This window comes from Muntiacus reevesi, chromosome 19 (assembly GCF_963930625.1).
Source record: "Muntiacus reevesi chromosome 19, mMunRee1.1, whole genome shotgun sequence".
Lineage (NCBI taxonomy): Eukaryota > Metazoa > Chordata > Mammalia > Artiodactyla > Cervidae > Muntiacus > Muntiacus reevesi.
Window position 1 is genome coordinate 22,826,606 of NC_089267.1, and position 18,865 is coordinate 22,845,470.

Below are 18,865 nucleotides of genomic sequence, written 5' to 3' on the forward strand. Positions count from 1 at the left end.
TTATGTAAAGAATCCTTATTTCAGAGCAGAATACTATTTTTCATACAATCTCAAGAAATATAACTTAAATGTTTTAGAAATTAAAACCATTAATAATACATTTTTTTCCCCACATGCTTTGTTCAGTCACTTTCAGGTATCTGAGTGGAACACAGAGATGAGTGGAAATGAGTGTGAATTTAAGTTTCTATGAACTTAAATGAACTTTATTGAGCCTCTTTCAAAAGAGTCTTCATGCTCAGCTATATTGTTACAATACTGGCTAGAGAATAGAGCAACCAGATCACTTAATGACATCATAATCACTTGCCAGTTAAGGTCATATCTCTGATCCCAATATTAGTCATTAAAACATAGGGGAGCTTTAGTACACAACAATAAAAATACCTCCAAGAAAGTAAATGGAAAAAAAAATCCAGTTTGTGAGTTGTAACTTTGTCCAGTATTCGTTTAATGCCAGAACTATGAGTACTAAATTAGGAAAAAAATTATATGATGTGGAAATGACCCAAACTTTAGAGCTTTTTTATAAGAGCAAAGATGCTCTAGGAAAAAGCATATATGCTAGACTTCAGAGAAACAGATTTAAAAAATTACAACATAGGTAGCTTCAGTCAGATGATGAATGGTTCTAAAAATGAAATTTTACTGACAATCTTATATTATTCCATTGAAGAAGGAGGAGGAAAAATATTCAAAACGAACAAGTTCAGACGATAAAGGGCTCTAACATGACAAGATAGTTAAAAAGTATTGAGAGAAGAAGGAATGAACCTTTAATGTTTGTGTGCAAAAAAATATTTTTAGAAAAATATGGCAACTTTGTTGAACATGTAAAGAAAACAAAAAGGGTGATTTAAGTAATATTCAGGTCATTACAGGAGGCCTGGCGTGCTGCGATTCATGGGGTCGCAAAGAGTCAGACACGACTGAGTGACTGAACTGAACTGAACTGAACAGGTTATTAAATGAACAGTGTAGGTCTGGGGCACTATTTGGTTAAGAGGTAATTAAGGAAAAAAAACAGAACTGCTCAACTCTGCCTTTCATCTATCTTCTGCATTAAGAATAATCTTAACATTGGAAACGTTTAACTGTTCACTAGTGAAACAAGTGTCTCAAAAATGTAATTAGCTTCTCGTCCCCGGATGTGGTCATGATGTGGTTGATCATCAGCCTGGAATGCTGTAAAAGGAATTCTTGAAATGGAGAAAAGTTCAATTGAATGTTTCACTAGTAATGGTCTTACAACATTATTCACTTCTCATTCTTGTAATCTGACTGCATAGCTCCAGAGGAAATGTAGCAAGGCCATATACTTCGCTACTCACTGTTTGGAGCTAGGTTCTTTCCTTCTATGACTACTTGAACACCAGCTCTCTAAGAAGAGCAATGACAATGGCAGAATGACAGTGCAGAAAGGAGACAAATATTTGGAGCACAAAGTGGAAGTAACAGGTCTACTAAAAAGTTGGGTTCATTTGACATTTTTGCTTAATTTGACCTGCAAAACATGAGAAGTGGATATGTTATGATGTTAAGTCTTTCACCCTAGCTCTGGATGAGGGTAGTGTTTTCTCGGTTTATGACATGCTCTCTCAATTGAAAATCTGGGTAAGACACAGTCATACGGTATAGATTTTAGCAAAGGGAGAGACACATCCTTCAACCTCTGTCCTAGAGAGCTAGAGTCGAGGTACTAATTATAGCACTGACAATAACTGACATTGTGTCCTTGGGATCACTGTTTCAGCTCACTGGGTTCTAGTTTTCAGATTTGTTAAAGGAACAGCCTTTAACAGTTCTTTGTGGTCATCAAGCAGGTCACCATTTTTCATGAAATTCTGAGGCAAACCCACGGCATGACCAACACACTGTAGGCTAGATACCATGCAATGGGAGGCATCCCTTAGGGAGCAAGCAACAAAAGCCAGCCGAGAACTAAAGCAGCTGATTTGCCTATTCCTATGTCTGAGGTCAATTCCAGCAGTCCCCAACCTTTTTGGCACCAGGGATCTATTTCACGAAAGACAATTTTTCCATGGACCAGGGGTTAGGGGATGGTTTTGGGATGATTTAAGTGCATTACATTTTTTTTTTTTTGAACTTTATTCCTATTATTATTACATCAGTGCCACTTCAGATCATCAGGCATTAGATCGCAGAAGTTGGGGACCCCTGATTTACACTTATCTATTCAAGGAGTCAGATTCACTAAATGGTTTTTAGACTGCTAACCCCTATTCTAAAATATATACATTTCTTAAATTTAATTGTGTTATCAATTTTTATCTAAATTGCTTTGCATGAATTACCAGGAAGCTTTAATAGCTAACCCCACAGTTTCAGATGTTAAATGCTCCATCTGATAAGCATTAAGATAAATGGCCTTTGAAGGACTGATGCTACCCCTTCTACAACTGATTAAGTCTAAACATTCACCCCTTTGCTAGGTAGAGCAACACCCCTAACTTTCTGCAATTCATTCTGAATTTCTGTCCTTGAATATTCCACAGAACTGTTTCCTATTTTCTCCACAGTTTGGAAGTTATTACCTCTAATCATCAGCCCTCAGGACCTACAGAGAGATGAATGTGAAGTGCTTTCTCATGTATCTTTTACTCTATTTCTTAAGTTATTTTTCTGTTGTTATTGACTAGAGGGAAAAAAATAAAGACTCAACCAAATTGAGCCATGCGGTGTTTCAGGAAAGTTGTTTCCCAGATGCTTCTGAAATTATCTTGAAAATATCATCTATTTGTTTTATTCTTAGACAAACTTTGTTTAGAAATAAAAGTCTCATATGGACCTGAAATGGTTAAAGCACCACTTTAGAGTTATTGCTCCAGTATTTTATATTCTAATGGATCTGTCTGTGGGGACCCCAGGGGTGTCCTGGAGACTATCTTGTACTGAATCAAGGGGACATTTGTGTGCATATGCCAACATCGCTGCAGCATCAAAGGGTCTTGCAGCCCTTGCCCAGGGGATTTTGAGATTTAGTATGCTGTTTCCCCATTTGGTTGAGCATCTGCTCCCCAACTGTTCATCAAACTTGTAGCTGTAGTAGCTGCACAGCATTTAAAAGAGGGAAAATATAGCCTGACAGTGATCCGTTATTTAGACAAACAACTTGTCTGAGGAACCTCCCCTCCAGGAAACTCAGCCTGCAATTAATCAGACCCTGGGACTGTGTCCTTCTGTCAGTTTGAGTAAGTACAAAATCCTCTTCTTGTCTCTGAATACCTGTGTAAGCAGAGAATTCCAGCAAAGTAAGTAGTATGAGAGAGAAAAGTGTGGTTTTTTTAAAAAGCATTTATTATATCCAGTTCTTTAAATCTTTGATCCATTTACTGAGTATTAATGGGCTGGATCCAGAGAATATGTTTCCTCCTTTTGGGAAATAACTTTGGTCACTGGTTGACATTAGACCTAGGTGGAAACTCTCAACCTAAGGTGGAAATGTAGTTCAAGATTAAATTTGTAACACACACACACACACATATATATTTACATGGAAACATGTGTGTGTATACCTATAAATTGCTATAAGTAGAACTTCATTAAATAATGAAACAAAATAAGCCTAAAATGATCACAATAGTTGAAACAGTTATTGACAGTTCCTAAGAAATAATGGGGCACCCACAAGGTGTTAAATTTACTGTAATACATGCTGAGTGAGGCCCATTAAGATGTTATCTTTGTAAAGAAGGGAGTGAGCCTCTAAGAGGAACCCCTCAGGTTCTTGTGAGACAGGACTCTGAGCAGTACTTCCACAGAGACTGACGTTATCAGCTCTGAAGTTTCTCAAACCTCCTAAGTCCTCACCAATACTGACGCACTCCATGGTGTGGTTATTGGCTTCCAACCCTTCTGGGCAATTGTCAAGGCACTTTCCAAGGTGTAAGTAAAATCCACTTTTACACTTTGTGCAGAAATTTTTGTTGAAACAGGTATCACAGTCAGCTTTGCATTCTGAAAGCAAAAAAAGAAAAGAGAAATATACTTCCATTATTGTGAGTTAACTATTTTTTGTGGGTCCAGTTTTGTATGCTTACAACATTGGCACCTGCAGCTTGTGTGTTAAACACACAGCCTCAAAATTATTTTGCCAAACAGAATTCAAGATTCCTCCACAATCATTTAGTTGATGTACATCAGTCATTGATTTCAAAATTGTTGTTCTTATTGCCTTGTGAAAAAATTTTTGACAAGAATGTTATATAAGACTACATGTCTACTTCTATTAAATGATAGTAAAAATGTTTTTTTAGAACTTTCATGAAATGTACTACGATATTGCCTTCACGCTGCTCTTGAGATTTCTTCATTCATTCACCAAATATTTGATTGCCCACTGTGTGCCAAGCACCATTCTAGATACAGGTTGACAACAGCATACAAAAGAGAGATAAAGTCTTACTTCATGATGCTTATATTCTAAGAAGGGAGATGTGATCAATAATGATAGCTGACCCTTATATGGTGATTACCGTGGGTCACATACTGCTACAAATATTTTACAATATTAAGTCATTTAAACCTCACAACAACCTAGTGAGGTAGCCCTATGATCTCTCATTTTATAGATAAGGGAACTATGGATCAAAAAGATTGTGTAATTAACTCAAGACCATGGAACAGAGTGGTCTTTGAAACTAGGCAGTCTGTTTCAGACTTATTCCAGAGTGACAATGTTCTGGAAAAAAATTAAGACAGACACAAAAGGTAGGAAAAAGATACGAAAAATGACAGATAAGGGGAAGAGGTTGATTATTTTGGATAAGATGGTCATGGAATGCCTCTCTCAGAAGATGGCATCTGAGTAGGATCTTAAATGAAGGGAGAGAGCCAGCCAAGTGAGGGTGTGGGCAAAGAGCTCTCTAAACTACCAGACAAGGAGTGTAGAACAATGATTTCAAAATCCTTGAGGTGAGAAGATTCTGCAAGCAGGCCAGTGAAGTTTGTGCAAAGTGGTCGAGGGGCAGTCACAGGAGGGAATTTGGAGAGGAAAGCAGAGCCATATGTGGTGTATGTTGGAGAAGTGCTGTGTGTTAATTCATGTTTTGAAAGGTTCCTGGGTCTACAGTGTGGAGAGAAGACTTTCAGGGTCTACATGAGAAGTGATCTGAGAGTGTTTCCAACATTTAATTCCAACCGATAAGTCAATATTTCAGTTGTTTTAATGGAATCCTTCTTGAAGCAAGAATAGCTGAATTGCTCCTTTCGGTCATTAAATACTTGGATTCTGTGAGAGCAGTGGGAACCCAGATGGCATTGGTGTTTGCCATATTTTTCTACAGGTTCAATGAATAATCACCACATTCTCACTTTTGTTTTTTACAATGAAAAAAAAAAAAAAAAAAAAGACAAACCCAAAAAACACCTCTCAAAACTGGAATACTTTTTAGAGTAGTGAAAATTTTCCTGCCCTGAGGACTAAGTTCAAGTATGGCTTAGTCTAATTGTCAGGTAAAGGCTATTATTTACTTAACACTGAATATTACAAAAATGCTAGAGGCCATTTCTATCTGGAAAGTCCCCCCAGTCAGTTTCAGTTCAGTTGCTCAGTCCTGTCTGACTCTTTGCGACCCCGTGGACTGCAGCATGCCAAGCTTCCCTGTCCATCACCAACTCCCGGAGCTTGCTCAAACTCAAGTCCATCAAGTCAGTGATGCCATCCCCCAAGGATGAGATAAAAACATAATTTTGTTTAGGCACTTACTTGTACACTTATTTATATCTGGATATCGAGTTCCATAATATCCACTTGGACATGAAGAGAGACACACTCCAATCTGCTTCATGCCAATTCTTTCCAGAACAAAAAATAGTTTGGGCTTACATGACAAACATCCATTGTAATCTGAACACGTTGCACAGCCTCCTTGGCAGCCTTGACTGACGTTAGGATGCACTGGTGGGACAAATGTAGAAAGACAAAAATAACAGTTAAATCATAAATATAGAAGTTCAATGACGTTCTCTGGGCAGGATACACATGTTCTTTTATTAGCTTGCAATTTGGTGGTAATGGATGAATGAGTTCAAAATTTTTCCCTATCTTTTCTGTAATCTGCTGTTTCCCTTGAATACATACATGCATTGTTTTTACTTTCAAAGTTTTAAAAATGCAAGCATTTGAAAAATAAGAATATACTGCCTCAAAATATTTATAGACAATATAAATTGAGTGGAAGTATCCTTACTGAACTAGCATCCCAGTAGATTAGAGATGAGAATTTTGTGCTCTTTCATTGAAATCAGTACATATTAGTTTTGCTTTTCATGTATGTGGTGGATGTATCTAAAGTTTTCAAATAAGGATGACAACATAGACTGGGACTTAATTGGAGAAGGAACATTACTTTCTAGGATATCTTTTTTAAACTCTGGTGTATTAGAAAACACAATTTTACTCTTTGATTCAAAGCAAATTGACTCTGAAGCTATGTAGCTATTTAGCACTTCACTCCTTGCCAATGTATTCCTGAATTATTTCTGCTCACATGATATTTACCAGTTCAAATTGATATAATGGTGAAAATGTGATTTATCTTACCAGTAGTTCCACGTGGATCATACTAAGTATTTATAATATTGAATAATATTTATTATAAGTTGTGTCCAATATTTGATCTGTTAGGAGAGAAGTCATAGTTTTTGTGCCCTCATCTTTCATTTACTTAAGTGAAACCTACATTTGGTGAGGACATGACCAATCCATGCTAAGGGCTGCTACTACACATGTTCCTGAGAATTCTAAGATTTCTGAGAGTCACCAACATCCATGGTGAGACTATTCATTAGCAAGTCTGAACAAATATAAACAAACATTTGGAAGATTCATGTTTACTTGAGATCTTCATAACTTTAAACTTTTTTAAATGACTATTAACTAGTTATAGACACTTGTGTGTGAACAGATGGAATTTGCTGACTGAGGGGCATCTCTCATGTAGCTGGTGTTTGGGATGATTTTTTCTTCTAATGTATTCTCTATTCAAATACAATATTAACATCTTTATTATCCCTTTAGGAATGCAGAAGGAAATCATCCTGACCCTAAGAGAAGTAGGACTGATGCACAAGAGTGCAAAGGCATCCCCATGTCTCTCTCTCTTCTGCTAGTGGTGGGAGGGACCTTCAATTATTAAGTCTGTCTTCACAGTGATGTTTGATTATTGCAAAGTATTTAACTGCAAAAACAGGCTAAGTTAGAAGGGGTACACATAAACCCAATCAGCCTTACCACAGGGGCGCATGGGTTAGCTGCTGAGAGGTCATTCAGTTGACCAGCATCCTCTGCCTGGAGGAAACCATCCCTGAATCAGCCACAGGAACCACAAGCAGCTCATTCTCATTCCAAGACATTTTGTAAATAAACTGAGGAAATGTGTGGGGGAAGGGAAGTCTGCTTTTCCTGCACATGCTCCTCCATGGGGTGGGGCGGACATATAAAGTGGCACAGGAGGTTTAGACATTACAGGACCTCGGGGACTTGTAAGTGAATGTTGCCTTCTAAGGAACAGAGTCATTTTTCATGCCAGTAACTCCAGTATTGGAGACTTACAGAAAATGTGTACATATTTTAATTGGGCAAAGATCCTAAAAAAGAAAGGGGGTGAAAAGTCCATGTGTTTGGAATCAAATTGATCCATTTCAACAAGTGATAGTTGTAGGTCAAAACCTGTAAAAACCTTTCATAAAAATTATCCATGGAAAAATAGACCTCAGTTTGAAAGAAAGTCATTCCAAGCTCAAGGAAGCAAGTGATTGAATTTAAATGAAGATGGACTGGATTGGTCCACATCAATGTGTCTCTCTGTCTCTGAGACACAGTTGCTCCAAGGAGCACAAGTGTAAGTTTAAGCACCTTGAAACTTTTGTCAACTATAAGGTTAAATAAATTAGTTACAAAAATAAACATAATTTACATGTTCTGAGCCTCAAAAATGGATATATCTTGAAATAAATTTTATTTAAAAATTTGGGTTTTGAATGTCTGGAAACTTCTGCAAGAGAGACCTCTGTAGGCATCCCAGGATTAACAATTTTGTCCCAAATTATGAAATGTACTAAAGTAATCTCGCTCAACCCCCTCTTTAAAACTTTTACTGATGAATTGTAGCACATTCAACTTACACATGGTACTACAATTACTCTTTTCCCCCCATATTTTGCTTTTTGAGACAAAAACTTTTGACAAAATAGCATTCCTTCCCCCAATTTTCTTCATTCCACTATGACACTGTGTTAATTACTTTGGTGTAGCCATTTAGGATATTTTCTAATTATGAAGTTTATAACCTACAACTCTTATCTGCTTTTTCAAGGTTCTGACAACACAGTTTTGAAAAATTAAAGATGTAATTGTTCTAGCTGGCAAAGAAAATACCTGTTTGTTCTTAATCAGAGAATTTTGAACATGGGCAGCTACAAATAATGGTAAACTTTATTTATTCAGGAAGGGTTAAGTATTATGTTGCGGGAAGTAAGAAAAAAAATCAAGACTACAAAGTTCAGATTCTATGATTCTAGATTCTTTTGTAGTTGAGTATCATGACATTTTTGCTTTCTTGAACCCTGTATAAGGATCATGCAAGTTATGCAGTTGGTATTACACAACTAGATACAAATTTCCCAAACTTTATCTTAAGGGAAGAGTTTTTACTTTTTATTTGGAAACCACAGAAAACTTTGGTCTGGATTGACTGTAACAACACTTTCAGCCTTAAAATCTTATAATACTAAGAGAGAAAACAGAATACTTGTCATGCTGTTTCTTTTCCCCCGACTCTAGTAATACCTTCATTTTATATTTCCAAATCATTTCTTTGCAAACAATGTTTTGTATTATTATTTTATGTGAGCATTGGAGGGATTGGTGGTGGGGAAGTTCCATAGAATATCTAACGTTTGAACTTAATCTTAGAAAATGTGTTGAAGTTAGCAGTATGTAAGAGGCCATGGCGGGGCCGGAGGAGGGAATACCACATTCATTCCCATCAAGGAGACTGGCATGAGTTCCATGCAACTGATGCTGAACTAGTAGTGAATGGAGGTATAAGGCATATCAAGAAAATTTTGAAGCACAGGATAGATCTAGATTACAAAACCTCTTGTGGGCTCACCCAAGGAAATTATTCTGTAGACTTGGAGGACTTAAACCTGGTGAGTGACATAATCACATCTATATTATTATAGAGGGGAAATTTCCCCGGCAGCATGGCCGGCATGGAAACTAGAAGACTAAAGCAATGATCAAGGCAAAAAGACAGATGAAAGCTTAAAATACAGCAGAAGTAGTGTGATGTGATGAGAGAGGGATGCATACTCCAAGGATACTTGGGAGGTGGAGTCAATCAAATATGCTGACCAACAGAATGTGGACTGAATACGTAAAATAACTTGTGTTTTGCATTTTGGCCAGTAAACAGAATGGAAAGGGACTGCTAAATAAAAGCCTTCAGTTGGAGGGAAGGGCAAGGTACATAGAATAAGAAGGTCTACAAATATAAACATGGTTGGGGTCTTTGATTTTGCGAAATATCCAAAGAGTGATGCTTAGTAGATGGAGCTTAATGTTGTGATGGTTCCTAGAGATGAATGTGGGAGTCATTTAATTAGAGAAGACATCTTGAAAGGGGGAGGTTGCCAAAGATGCCAAAAGAAGGAACAGTAGTCCAAATAAGGAAGAGAAAAGGATGTATCATCAGCTAATTTTAGCAATAGGGATTTCCTGGTGACTCAGTGGTTAAGAATCTGCCTGTCAATACAGGAGATGTGGGTTCAATCTCTGGGTCAGGAAGATCCCCTGGAGGAGGAAATGGCAACCCATTCCATTATTCTTGCCTGGGAAATCCCATGGACAGATGAACCTGGTGGGCTACAGTCCATGGAATTGCAAAGAGTTGGACACAGCTTAGCTACTAAATAACAACAATTTCAGTAATACTTTGTATTTCTATATCACTTTTGCTTTCAAAGCATGCATCTCAGAAGGCTGAATTAGCCATGGAGGGACTCCCCTGCTGGTCCAGTGGTTAAGAATCTGCCTTCCAAAGCAAGGGATCACTGGTCGAGGAACTACTGGTCGAGGAACTAAGATCCCACACTGCAACTGCTGAGCCCACACACCACAACTAGAGAAGCCTGGACACTGCAACAAAGACCCAGTGCAGTCAGTAAATAAACAAATAATATAAGCATGGAAATGACTGCTAGTAAGGACAGAAGTCATCTCAATTACTTATTTTGGAACCCCAGACTAGGATTCAATGAAATGCTGTAAGCTACTGGACAAATAGTGAGTTTAGATCCAAGAGTAGAAATTAGACCTTTGATACCTGACATCAATCTATTTAGGACTTCCCAGGTGGCACAATGGTGAAGAATCCATTTGCTAATGCAGGAGACACAAGCGATGTGGGTTCCATCCCTAGGTTGGGAAGATCCTCTGGAGAAGTGAAATGGTAACCCACTCAAGTATTTTTGCCTGGGAAATCCCATGGACAGAGGAGCCTGTGGGCTACAGTCCATGTGGTTGCAAAAGAGTTGTACATGACCTAGAGACTAAACAACAGTAAACCAACCTATTTACACATAAGTAAACTTTAGATGTGTAATATGGATAAATATAAAGTGAAAAATGGGCAGAATTCATGGAAACTCTAAATTGGGACCTTCTGGTTACAATGCATCAAATACATGGTGAAATTGGTATGACCTTTCCTAAAATTGGGAGAGAAGAAAGTATCTTTTTTTAACTTGTATATGAAAGTTAAGTATGAAGAATATATCTAAATTTATAACTTAGACCAATTTTCAGTGTCTGAAGTGTGGACACTATCTGTGTCAGTGACTTCAATTTCTCTAGCTATTAAACAAACCTTCCTACTGTTTCTCTGTTTGATAAACTTATGATGCATAACTGATGCAACCATTCCTAAAGGCTCTTGTCATGAGAGCTAACTCAACTTTTTAAATAAAATATCCAGAACATGGAGTTAACTGCAGCATTGGAATCTAAGTTTGTTTCTTTAACCATTTAAATGTAAGTCAATGATTTTCCAACTTTGTGTGTTCATGCTAAGTAGTGTTAGTTGTGCCCAACTTTTTGTGACCCTATAGACTGTAGCCTGCCAGCCTCCTCTGTCCATGGGCTTCTCCAGGCAAGAATACTGGAATGGGTTGCCATGCCTTCCTCTAGGGGATCTTCCCAACCCAGGGATCCAAACCTGTGTCTTCTGCAACTCCTGCATTGCAGGTGGGTTATTTACTGCTGAGCCACCGTGGAAGCCCTTGGCTTACGTTAATTCCCTTCTAAAGCCCAAATGCAAATACTAACATCTACTGTAATTGTTATGCAGAAGGGATCCATTATTGTTGTTGTTCATGTTCAGTTACACAGTCACATCTGACGCTTTGCGACCCCATGGACTGCAGCATGCCAGGTTTTCCTGTCCTTCACCATCTCCCAGAGCTTGCTCAAACTCATGTTCATTGAGTTGGTGATGTCATCCAACCACCTGGTCCTCTGTCATCCCCTTCTCCTCCTGCCTTCTATCTTTTGCAGCATCTGGGTCTTTTCCAATGAGTAGGCTTTTCATATAAGGTGGCCAAAGTATTGGAACTTCAGCATCAGTCCTTCCAATGAATATTCAGAGTTGATTTCCTTTAGGATGGACTGGTTGGATCTTCTTGCAGTTCAACGGAGTCTCAAGAGTCTTCTCCAGCACCACAGTTGGAAAGAATCAAGTCTTCAGTGCTCAGCCTTCTTTATGGTCTGACTGTCACATCCATACATGATTACTGGAAAAACCATAGCTTTGACTAGACAGACCTTTGTTGGTAAGTAATGTCTCTGTTTTTTAATATGCTGTCAAGGTTTGTCACAGCTTTTCCTCCAAGAAGTAGGCGTCTGAATTCCATGGTTGCAGTCACCATCCATAGTGATTTTGGAGACCAAGAAACCAGTCTTTCACTGTTCCCATTGTTTCCCCTCTATATGCCACAAGGGTTCCAAAATCACTGCAGATGGTGACTGCAGCCATGAAATTAAAAGATGTTTACTCCTTGGAAGAAAAGTTATGACCAACCTAGACAGCATATTGAAAAGCAGAGACGTTACTTTGCCAACAAAGGTCCATCTAGTCAAGGCTATGGTTTTTACAGAAGTCATGTATGGATGTGAGAGTTGGACTATAAAGAAAGGTGAGCACAAAGAATTGATGCTTTTTTCCCCCCAATGAGTTTAAACGCGTTTTATTTTTAGACAACCTACATGACACATTTTCTCAAAAACAATACCTCTGCTCCAAATAAATCAACGTTCAAAGCAAATGAAGAGCTCGAGATGACATCAGTCCCATCAGTCTAAGTCCTGGTGTTGTGTGGATGAAAAGCAGTGGCCAGCCGATTATGATGACAGGTGATTGATCCAAAGTAGCTGCCAACTGTGTTAACATTTTTCCATCTCTAAACCATCCTTAAAGAAAATCATATATGGGGTTACACCATCCTCACGGTTGTCTAGCAGAGCAACTGTGCCATCTGGATTCATGTTTTCACCAGTAAAGAACTGATAGTTTTTGAAATTAGCAAGGATGTGCTTGATTAGTTCTGCAGCCCCTGTCATAAAAGGTTTTACTCTTTCTGGTCTCTGTTCTTCAAGTTTCCCTTTGATTGACTTCATGTAATCGTTGATGTACTTCTTGGAGGCTTCTTTTGTGAAGCTGGTTTCCTGTAAGTGATGGTTTATGACAATATCGACCACCATGTGCTGTCGCTACCTTCGCCCTCGGGTCTTCAGCGGAGGCATTTCAACCAACGAGCGAGTCATCGATGTTACCCTCTGTCCTACTGACCATCTTCCCCTCCACCTCCAGACACAACCCATCCGCGACCTCCCGGATCTTGTAGATGTCAGAGAATATCTCGTCATGGCTAATGAGGTCCCGGTAGGTGATCATGATGGCGACTGGAGGGAGGCGACAGCTGTTCTGGCTTAGCAGGAGCCCGGAGCTCAGAGCGAGTGCAGTGAGGCCGAAGCGGTGCTCGCAGGCCGGGGGGCAGGGTGTGGGGTGTGGGGAGCGGGCGGGAAAAGCGAATTGATGCTTTTGAACTGTGGTGTTGGAGAAGACTCTTGAGAGTCCCTTGGATTGCAAGGAGATCCAACCAGTCCATCCTAAAGGAAATCAGTCCCGAATATTAATTGGAAGGACTGATGTTGAAGCTGAAACTCCAAAACTTTGGCCGCCTAATAAGAAGAACTGACTCATTGGAAAAGACCCTGATGCTGGAAAAGATTGAAGGCAGGAGGAGAAGGGGATGACAGAGGATAAGATGGTTGGATGGCATCACCGACTCAACGGACATGAGTTTTCGTAAACTCCGGGAGTTGGTGATGGACAGGGAGGCCTGGTGTGCTGCAGTCCATGGGGTTGCAAAGAGTCAGACACGACTGAGCGACTGAACTGAACTAAACGATATGCCATGAAGTAATGGAACCAGAGGCCATGATCTTCATTTTTTGAATGCTGAGTTTTAAGCCAGCATTTTCCCTCTTCTTTTTACCTTCATCAAGAGGCTCTTTAGTTCCTCTTAACTTTCTGCCATAAGGGTGGTGTCATATGCATATCTGAGGTTATTGATATTTCTCCCAGCAATCTTGATTCCAGCTTGTGAGTCATCCAGCCTGGCATTTCATATGATGTACTCTGCATTTAAGTTAAATAAGCAGAGTGACAATATATATCCTTGACGCACTTCTTTCCCAATTTTGAACCAGTCTGTTTTTCCATGTTTGGTTCTAACTGTTTTTTCTTGATCTGCATACAGGTTTCTCAGGAGGTGGTCTGGTATTTCCATGTCTTTAAGAATTTTCCATAGTTTGTTGTGACCCACATAGTCAAATACTTTGGCGTAGTCAATGAAGCTGATATTTTTCAGGAATTCTCTTGCTTTTTTATGATCCAACAGATGTTGGCGATTTGATCTCTGGTTTCTCTGCCATTTCTAAATCCAGCTTGTACATCTGGAAGTTCTCAGTTCACATGCTGCTGAAGCCTAGAGAGGGTTGCCTTGCCCTTCTCCAGGGGATCTTCCTGACCCAGGGATCGAACCCAGGTGTCCTGCATTGCAAGCAGATTCTTTACCATCTGAGCCACTAGGGAAGCCCAATAACTGATTTTAAATGAACTGTATCTATGAACATATAGTAAAGAAATCAGATTTTATATCACATATATTCTGAGGATGCTTCATTAATTATGAAATAAATCACTCAAAATAATATAATAAAAGCTTCCCTAGGGGACTTCCCTGGTGGTCTGCTGCTTAAGACTTGGCATTCCCAATGCAGTGGGCATGGCTTTGATCTCCAGTTGGGAAACAAGGATCTGGCATGCTGCAAGGCTCAGTCACACACACACACAAAGTTTTCTAGGTGACATTTACTTCAGTTATCAATTCACTTAGAGAAAATATAGACCTTTTTCCTGCCTAAGTAAGGACAGCAAATTTCTATCATATCTTGAGAATTGATTGTTATAGAATCATTTTTAAGTTTGATGCAATGTTTTGGTCACAGAAAAAGATATTCCATGGTTCTTCTGGAATGTTTAGCAATATTCAGTTAAAGAAAAATCTAATACTAAAAATTTGAATAACTTGGCAGGCTCTTTCAAATTTTATTGATTCAACCCCAGAAAATATTGAGAGTCAATGTTTCATATTTATTCCTAAGTTAAATCTTTTAGGGCAGAAATGACTATAGTTAAGATCTCTAGAACCAATTGGGCAACTTGGGACTATTAGGTATAACATCAAAATATCAAAAGTTGTTAATAAATATGATTACTTATTGTACATATAAGTACAATACTTCTATACATAAACATTTGTATACATACAATGTTTGCATATGTACTTGTATACATTCTTAAATAATGGTATCTGGATAACAGAGGTCTAGCATAGTCATCCATTATTATATTTGACTAATAATTTGTTGAAAGAGTGACATGTTTATATATACATACATATATATTCTATTGAAATACTGTGCATTATCTGATGATTTTAATGTTTTTGTATACCAATGTTTCAACCATTAAATGCATTAAAATTCACCTATGCTATGTAAATATACAAATGTACACATGTTTTTGTGTTAGACACATGACATTCACACATCCTATTTGGTATTTTATTAAATCAACATTACAGACATTAGCTGACATGAAGCAGTTAAAATAATCGAGTCTGCCACATCTTTTATCCCAGTGAATCAACTTCTGATACTCTGAAAGTCTGTGCCCAGACCAATGGGTTCACAAAATTCCTAGCAATCTCAGAGAGGAATGTATTCACCAGTTGCTGAATATAGCCCAGTTAGGACTCCACCATTATTATGTGGGAAACATACTGTTTTTAATGGAAACTATTTCTTTGAAAACTTGGAAGATCTTTCTTGTTCTCTTACTGAATAATAATTTCCTGAAGGGAGTCTAATATTTATATTCTATAAATACTTTAAAATAAAACCACAGCAATAAAACAGACCTAACATTAAGTAGCAATTAGCTAGACTTTCCACTAAAATCAAGCCAGCTCAAAATATTAAGAACATGGCTAGCAAGTGATGGCAGATATAGATTTCCCGAAATCTAAGATATGATGAATATTTGGAACTAGATGCCAAGTTGGTGGCCAATGACTGTGCTTTGTGTATCCACAGACTATAGTATCAGAACTAGAAGTGAAAGATGAAAGTGGGTTGCATCATGTGTATATATGTATCAGTTCAGTTCAGTTCAGTTCAGTCGCTCAGTCGTGTCCGACTCTTTGTGACCCCATGAATCACAGCACACCAGGCCTCCCTGTCCATCACCAACTCCCGGAGTTTACTCAAACTCACGTCCATCAAGTCGGTGATGCCATCCAACCATCTCATCCTCTGTCGTCCCCTTCTCCTCCTGCCCCCAATTCCTGCCAGCATCAGGGTCTTTTCCAATGAGTCAACTCTTCACATGAGGTGGCCAAATTATTGGAGTTTCAGCTTCAGCATCAGTCCTTCCAATGAACACCCAGGACTAATCTCCTTTAGGATGGACTGGTTGGATCTCCTTGCCATCCAAGGGACTCTCAAGAGTATATATAGTATTATATGTAATACATATGTACTACATAAAATATTACATATAATATTACATATGTTATATATACATTATATATCATATGTTATTATATATAACATATACATATATATGCTATTATACACACATGTATATAGTGGAGATCAGTGCTAAAGTTTTTAACAAAAATTTCAGATAACTTCTATGTGCCCAACACTACACATGGTGCAGAAAACATAGGAGTGAATAAGACATCTGGTTCCCAATCTCATGATGTTAATCAATTAATAAGCAAGTCAGCAAAAAAATTAAATGGTCAAAGGTTGTGATGAGTGTTGTGAAGCAAGTAAACAGGTGGATAAAGCAGAAAATAACTCTGGGAATCTACTTTAAATATGGTGGCCAGGAAAGGCCCCTTTAAGAAGTTTACCCTTTCTTTGAGACCGGGAGGATGAGAAGGACTCAGCCATGAAAACCTGAGGGCCAGTACTCCAGGTGGAGCCTCAGTCAGTACAAAGACTGTGGGAAAGAACAGGGCAGAAGGAATAGCCAAGAGGAACCAATGAGGCTGCAGCACTGTAACTGGTATGAGACGAGCTTAGAACCAGATCCTACAGACCCTTAATGACCAAAGTAAATAGCTGGGAATGTCTACCAAGACCCTTTAGACTCTGCATTGCTAAGCAGACATCAGAAGGAAAGGAAAGAACACATTTTTTGCCTGATTTAGTCATCCACTTTAATTTTTGCTAATTTTATAGGTTATAGAACAGAACCAACATCTTGTATTCCACAAACAAAGGTTTTCTTATGGGCTATAGCCTACCAGGCTCCTCCATCTATGGGATTTTCCAGACAAGATTACTGAAGGGGGTTGCCATTTCCTTCTCCAGGGGATCTTCCCGACCCAGAGATTGAACCCAGGTCTCCTGCATTGTAGGCAGATGCTTTATGATCTGAACCACCAGGGAAGTTCCAAGTTTTATATTAAAGGATGATGTTCTAACTAGACGTAACTTAGGAATTTACATTCAGATTACAATCTTCAAAGAGCCTGTACATTGTTATACCTGTACTTTGCTCTTGGGAAGATATTGTTTCATTTTTGTTTCTCCCATCTCTCTCTAGCAGTAATTTTAGTTTTCTTTGGGGTTTTAAATTTTCATTCTATTGTATTGGAGTGTGTGGGGGGGGGAGGGGAGGGGGCCTTGGTAGTGGTGAGGAGAAACAAAAATGTTACAAAATATATAAGATGTCATAAGAATAAACTCTAAAAAAGTAAAACATTCTGCAATCTTGCATATAATCTTTTTTGTGTGTATTTTCCTGAATTCTTGCCATTAATGACACATACTGACACAGTCTAAATAATTTAGAGCAACAACATTATCATTTTCACTTATTATCTAACCTTCCTTTTAGAATCCCACTATTATGTCCTTTTTTCCTCCCATTAAATGAATAAAATAACCTAATGGTTAATTCCAAAGTTGATTCTTCAAATAGAGTGAAAATCATATAAGTTTTCATGTAACCTACCAATAGCTGTAATCGATGCTGAAACTGTAGCAAAAAGCATTTGTAGAATCAAAAATAGTGGAATTTTTTCCCCTTAACTACAAGTAGAAAATCTATTACAAAGTGAATGCACTCTGCTATGGGTGTAATACATAAGGTACTGAAATCAACATCTCCAGCTGTTGGTAGGAGCCGGAGAGCTTCCCCTTCTCCAAGTGGCTCTGTTCCCAAGTGGAGGTGAATAGAGGACAAGAAGGCGTGGATGGGGGTAACGGAGACCCAGATTCTGTAGAGAGCCAGGACCTGTTGATGAGTTAGTGGGTGGTAATAGCAGCATTTTTCATGAGACAGATCCAACAGTGGGAATCATTATGTGCTCTGGTCTGGCTGAGCCGTTCCTTTTTTTTTTTTTAGGAGAGAATTAATTAGAAATCAACATAAACAGAAAATGTGATAGTTTAATGGTAATGAATCTGCATGGGTGTGATTCCATAACTACTAAGTTTGCATTCTTGAATGAAACAAACTTCAGTTTGTGCTAAAAACAAACTCCACTTTGTTTTATTAGGAATAAACTTGGATCTTCTCACCACATAGCATGCTCAAGTGGCATATCTCATGCTGAAGTCTTAGCATAAGCAAACAGCAGGCAAGGGACTTGTGGTATTTTAATAGGCACAAGAAGATGTGCAAATAGTGGGTATACCATTAAATAAATCCAGCTTTATGTTTGACATCTGAAATCCTGAGCAGAAAAAAAAAAGTGGATTTTTTTCCTAGGTTCACAAAATTGCTGACACAACAGAAGGTGCAGACATGCACCTTTGTGAGTAGGATGTGTTTTTGTACTTCTGTGTACCACTCACCGTGGCACTGCCTCAGTCAGAAATGGGGCTTCCACGCTTCCTAGAGGAGCACAGGGACTGGGAGGAGGAGAACTGGCTTTGGACTTAAACCGAGTTCTGACATTTACTTGCTGGAAAAGCAAAATGTACCTCTTCATTTAGCTATTCATTTAAGCGATTGAGTTTTCTAAACATCCAGACATGGGGAAAGTTGGTGAACATTCAAAGATGAATAAAACCAATAATCTGTGTTGAAGAGTTCACAGTCTGATTATTTATTTAGATAGACAACAGTTGTGTAACCTCTCTGAACCTAAGCTTCCTCACCTGTAACCTGAGAATATCTACCTGATAGACATA

The 18,865-nt window shown here is 38.5% G+C and overlaps 1 protein-coding gene and 1 pseudogene across 1 annotated transcript in view; both read right to left on the reverse strand.

Annotated features, from left to right (window-relative positions):
• The window catches only part of RSPO3 (R-spondin 3), a 93,640-nt gene that overhangs the window by 49,505 nt on the left and 25,270 nt on the right, over nucleotides 1-18,865 (reverse strand). Inside the window, exons 2-3 of the mRNA XM_065911673.1 lie at nucleotides 5,729-5,920; nucleotides 3,832-3,978 (exon numbers count right to left, since the gene is read on the reverse strand). Of these exons, the coding sequence (XP_065767745.1) occupies nucleotides 3,832-3,978; nucleotides 5,729-5,920 (339 nt within the window). The remainder of the gene's footprint in view (nucleotides 1-3,831; nucleotides 3,979-5,728; nucleotides 5,921-18,865) is intronic.
• Nucleotides 12,276-13,071, reverse strand: LOC136150792 (translationally-controlled tumor protein pseudogene; annotated as a pseudogene).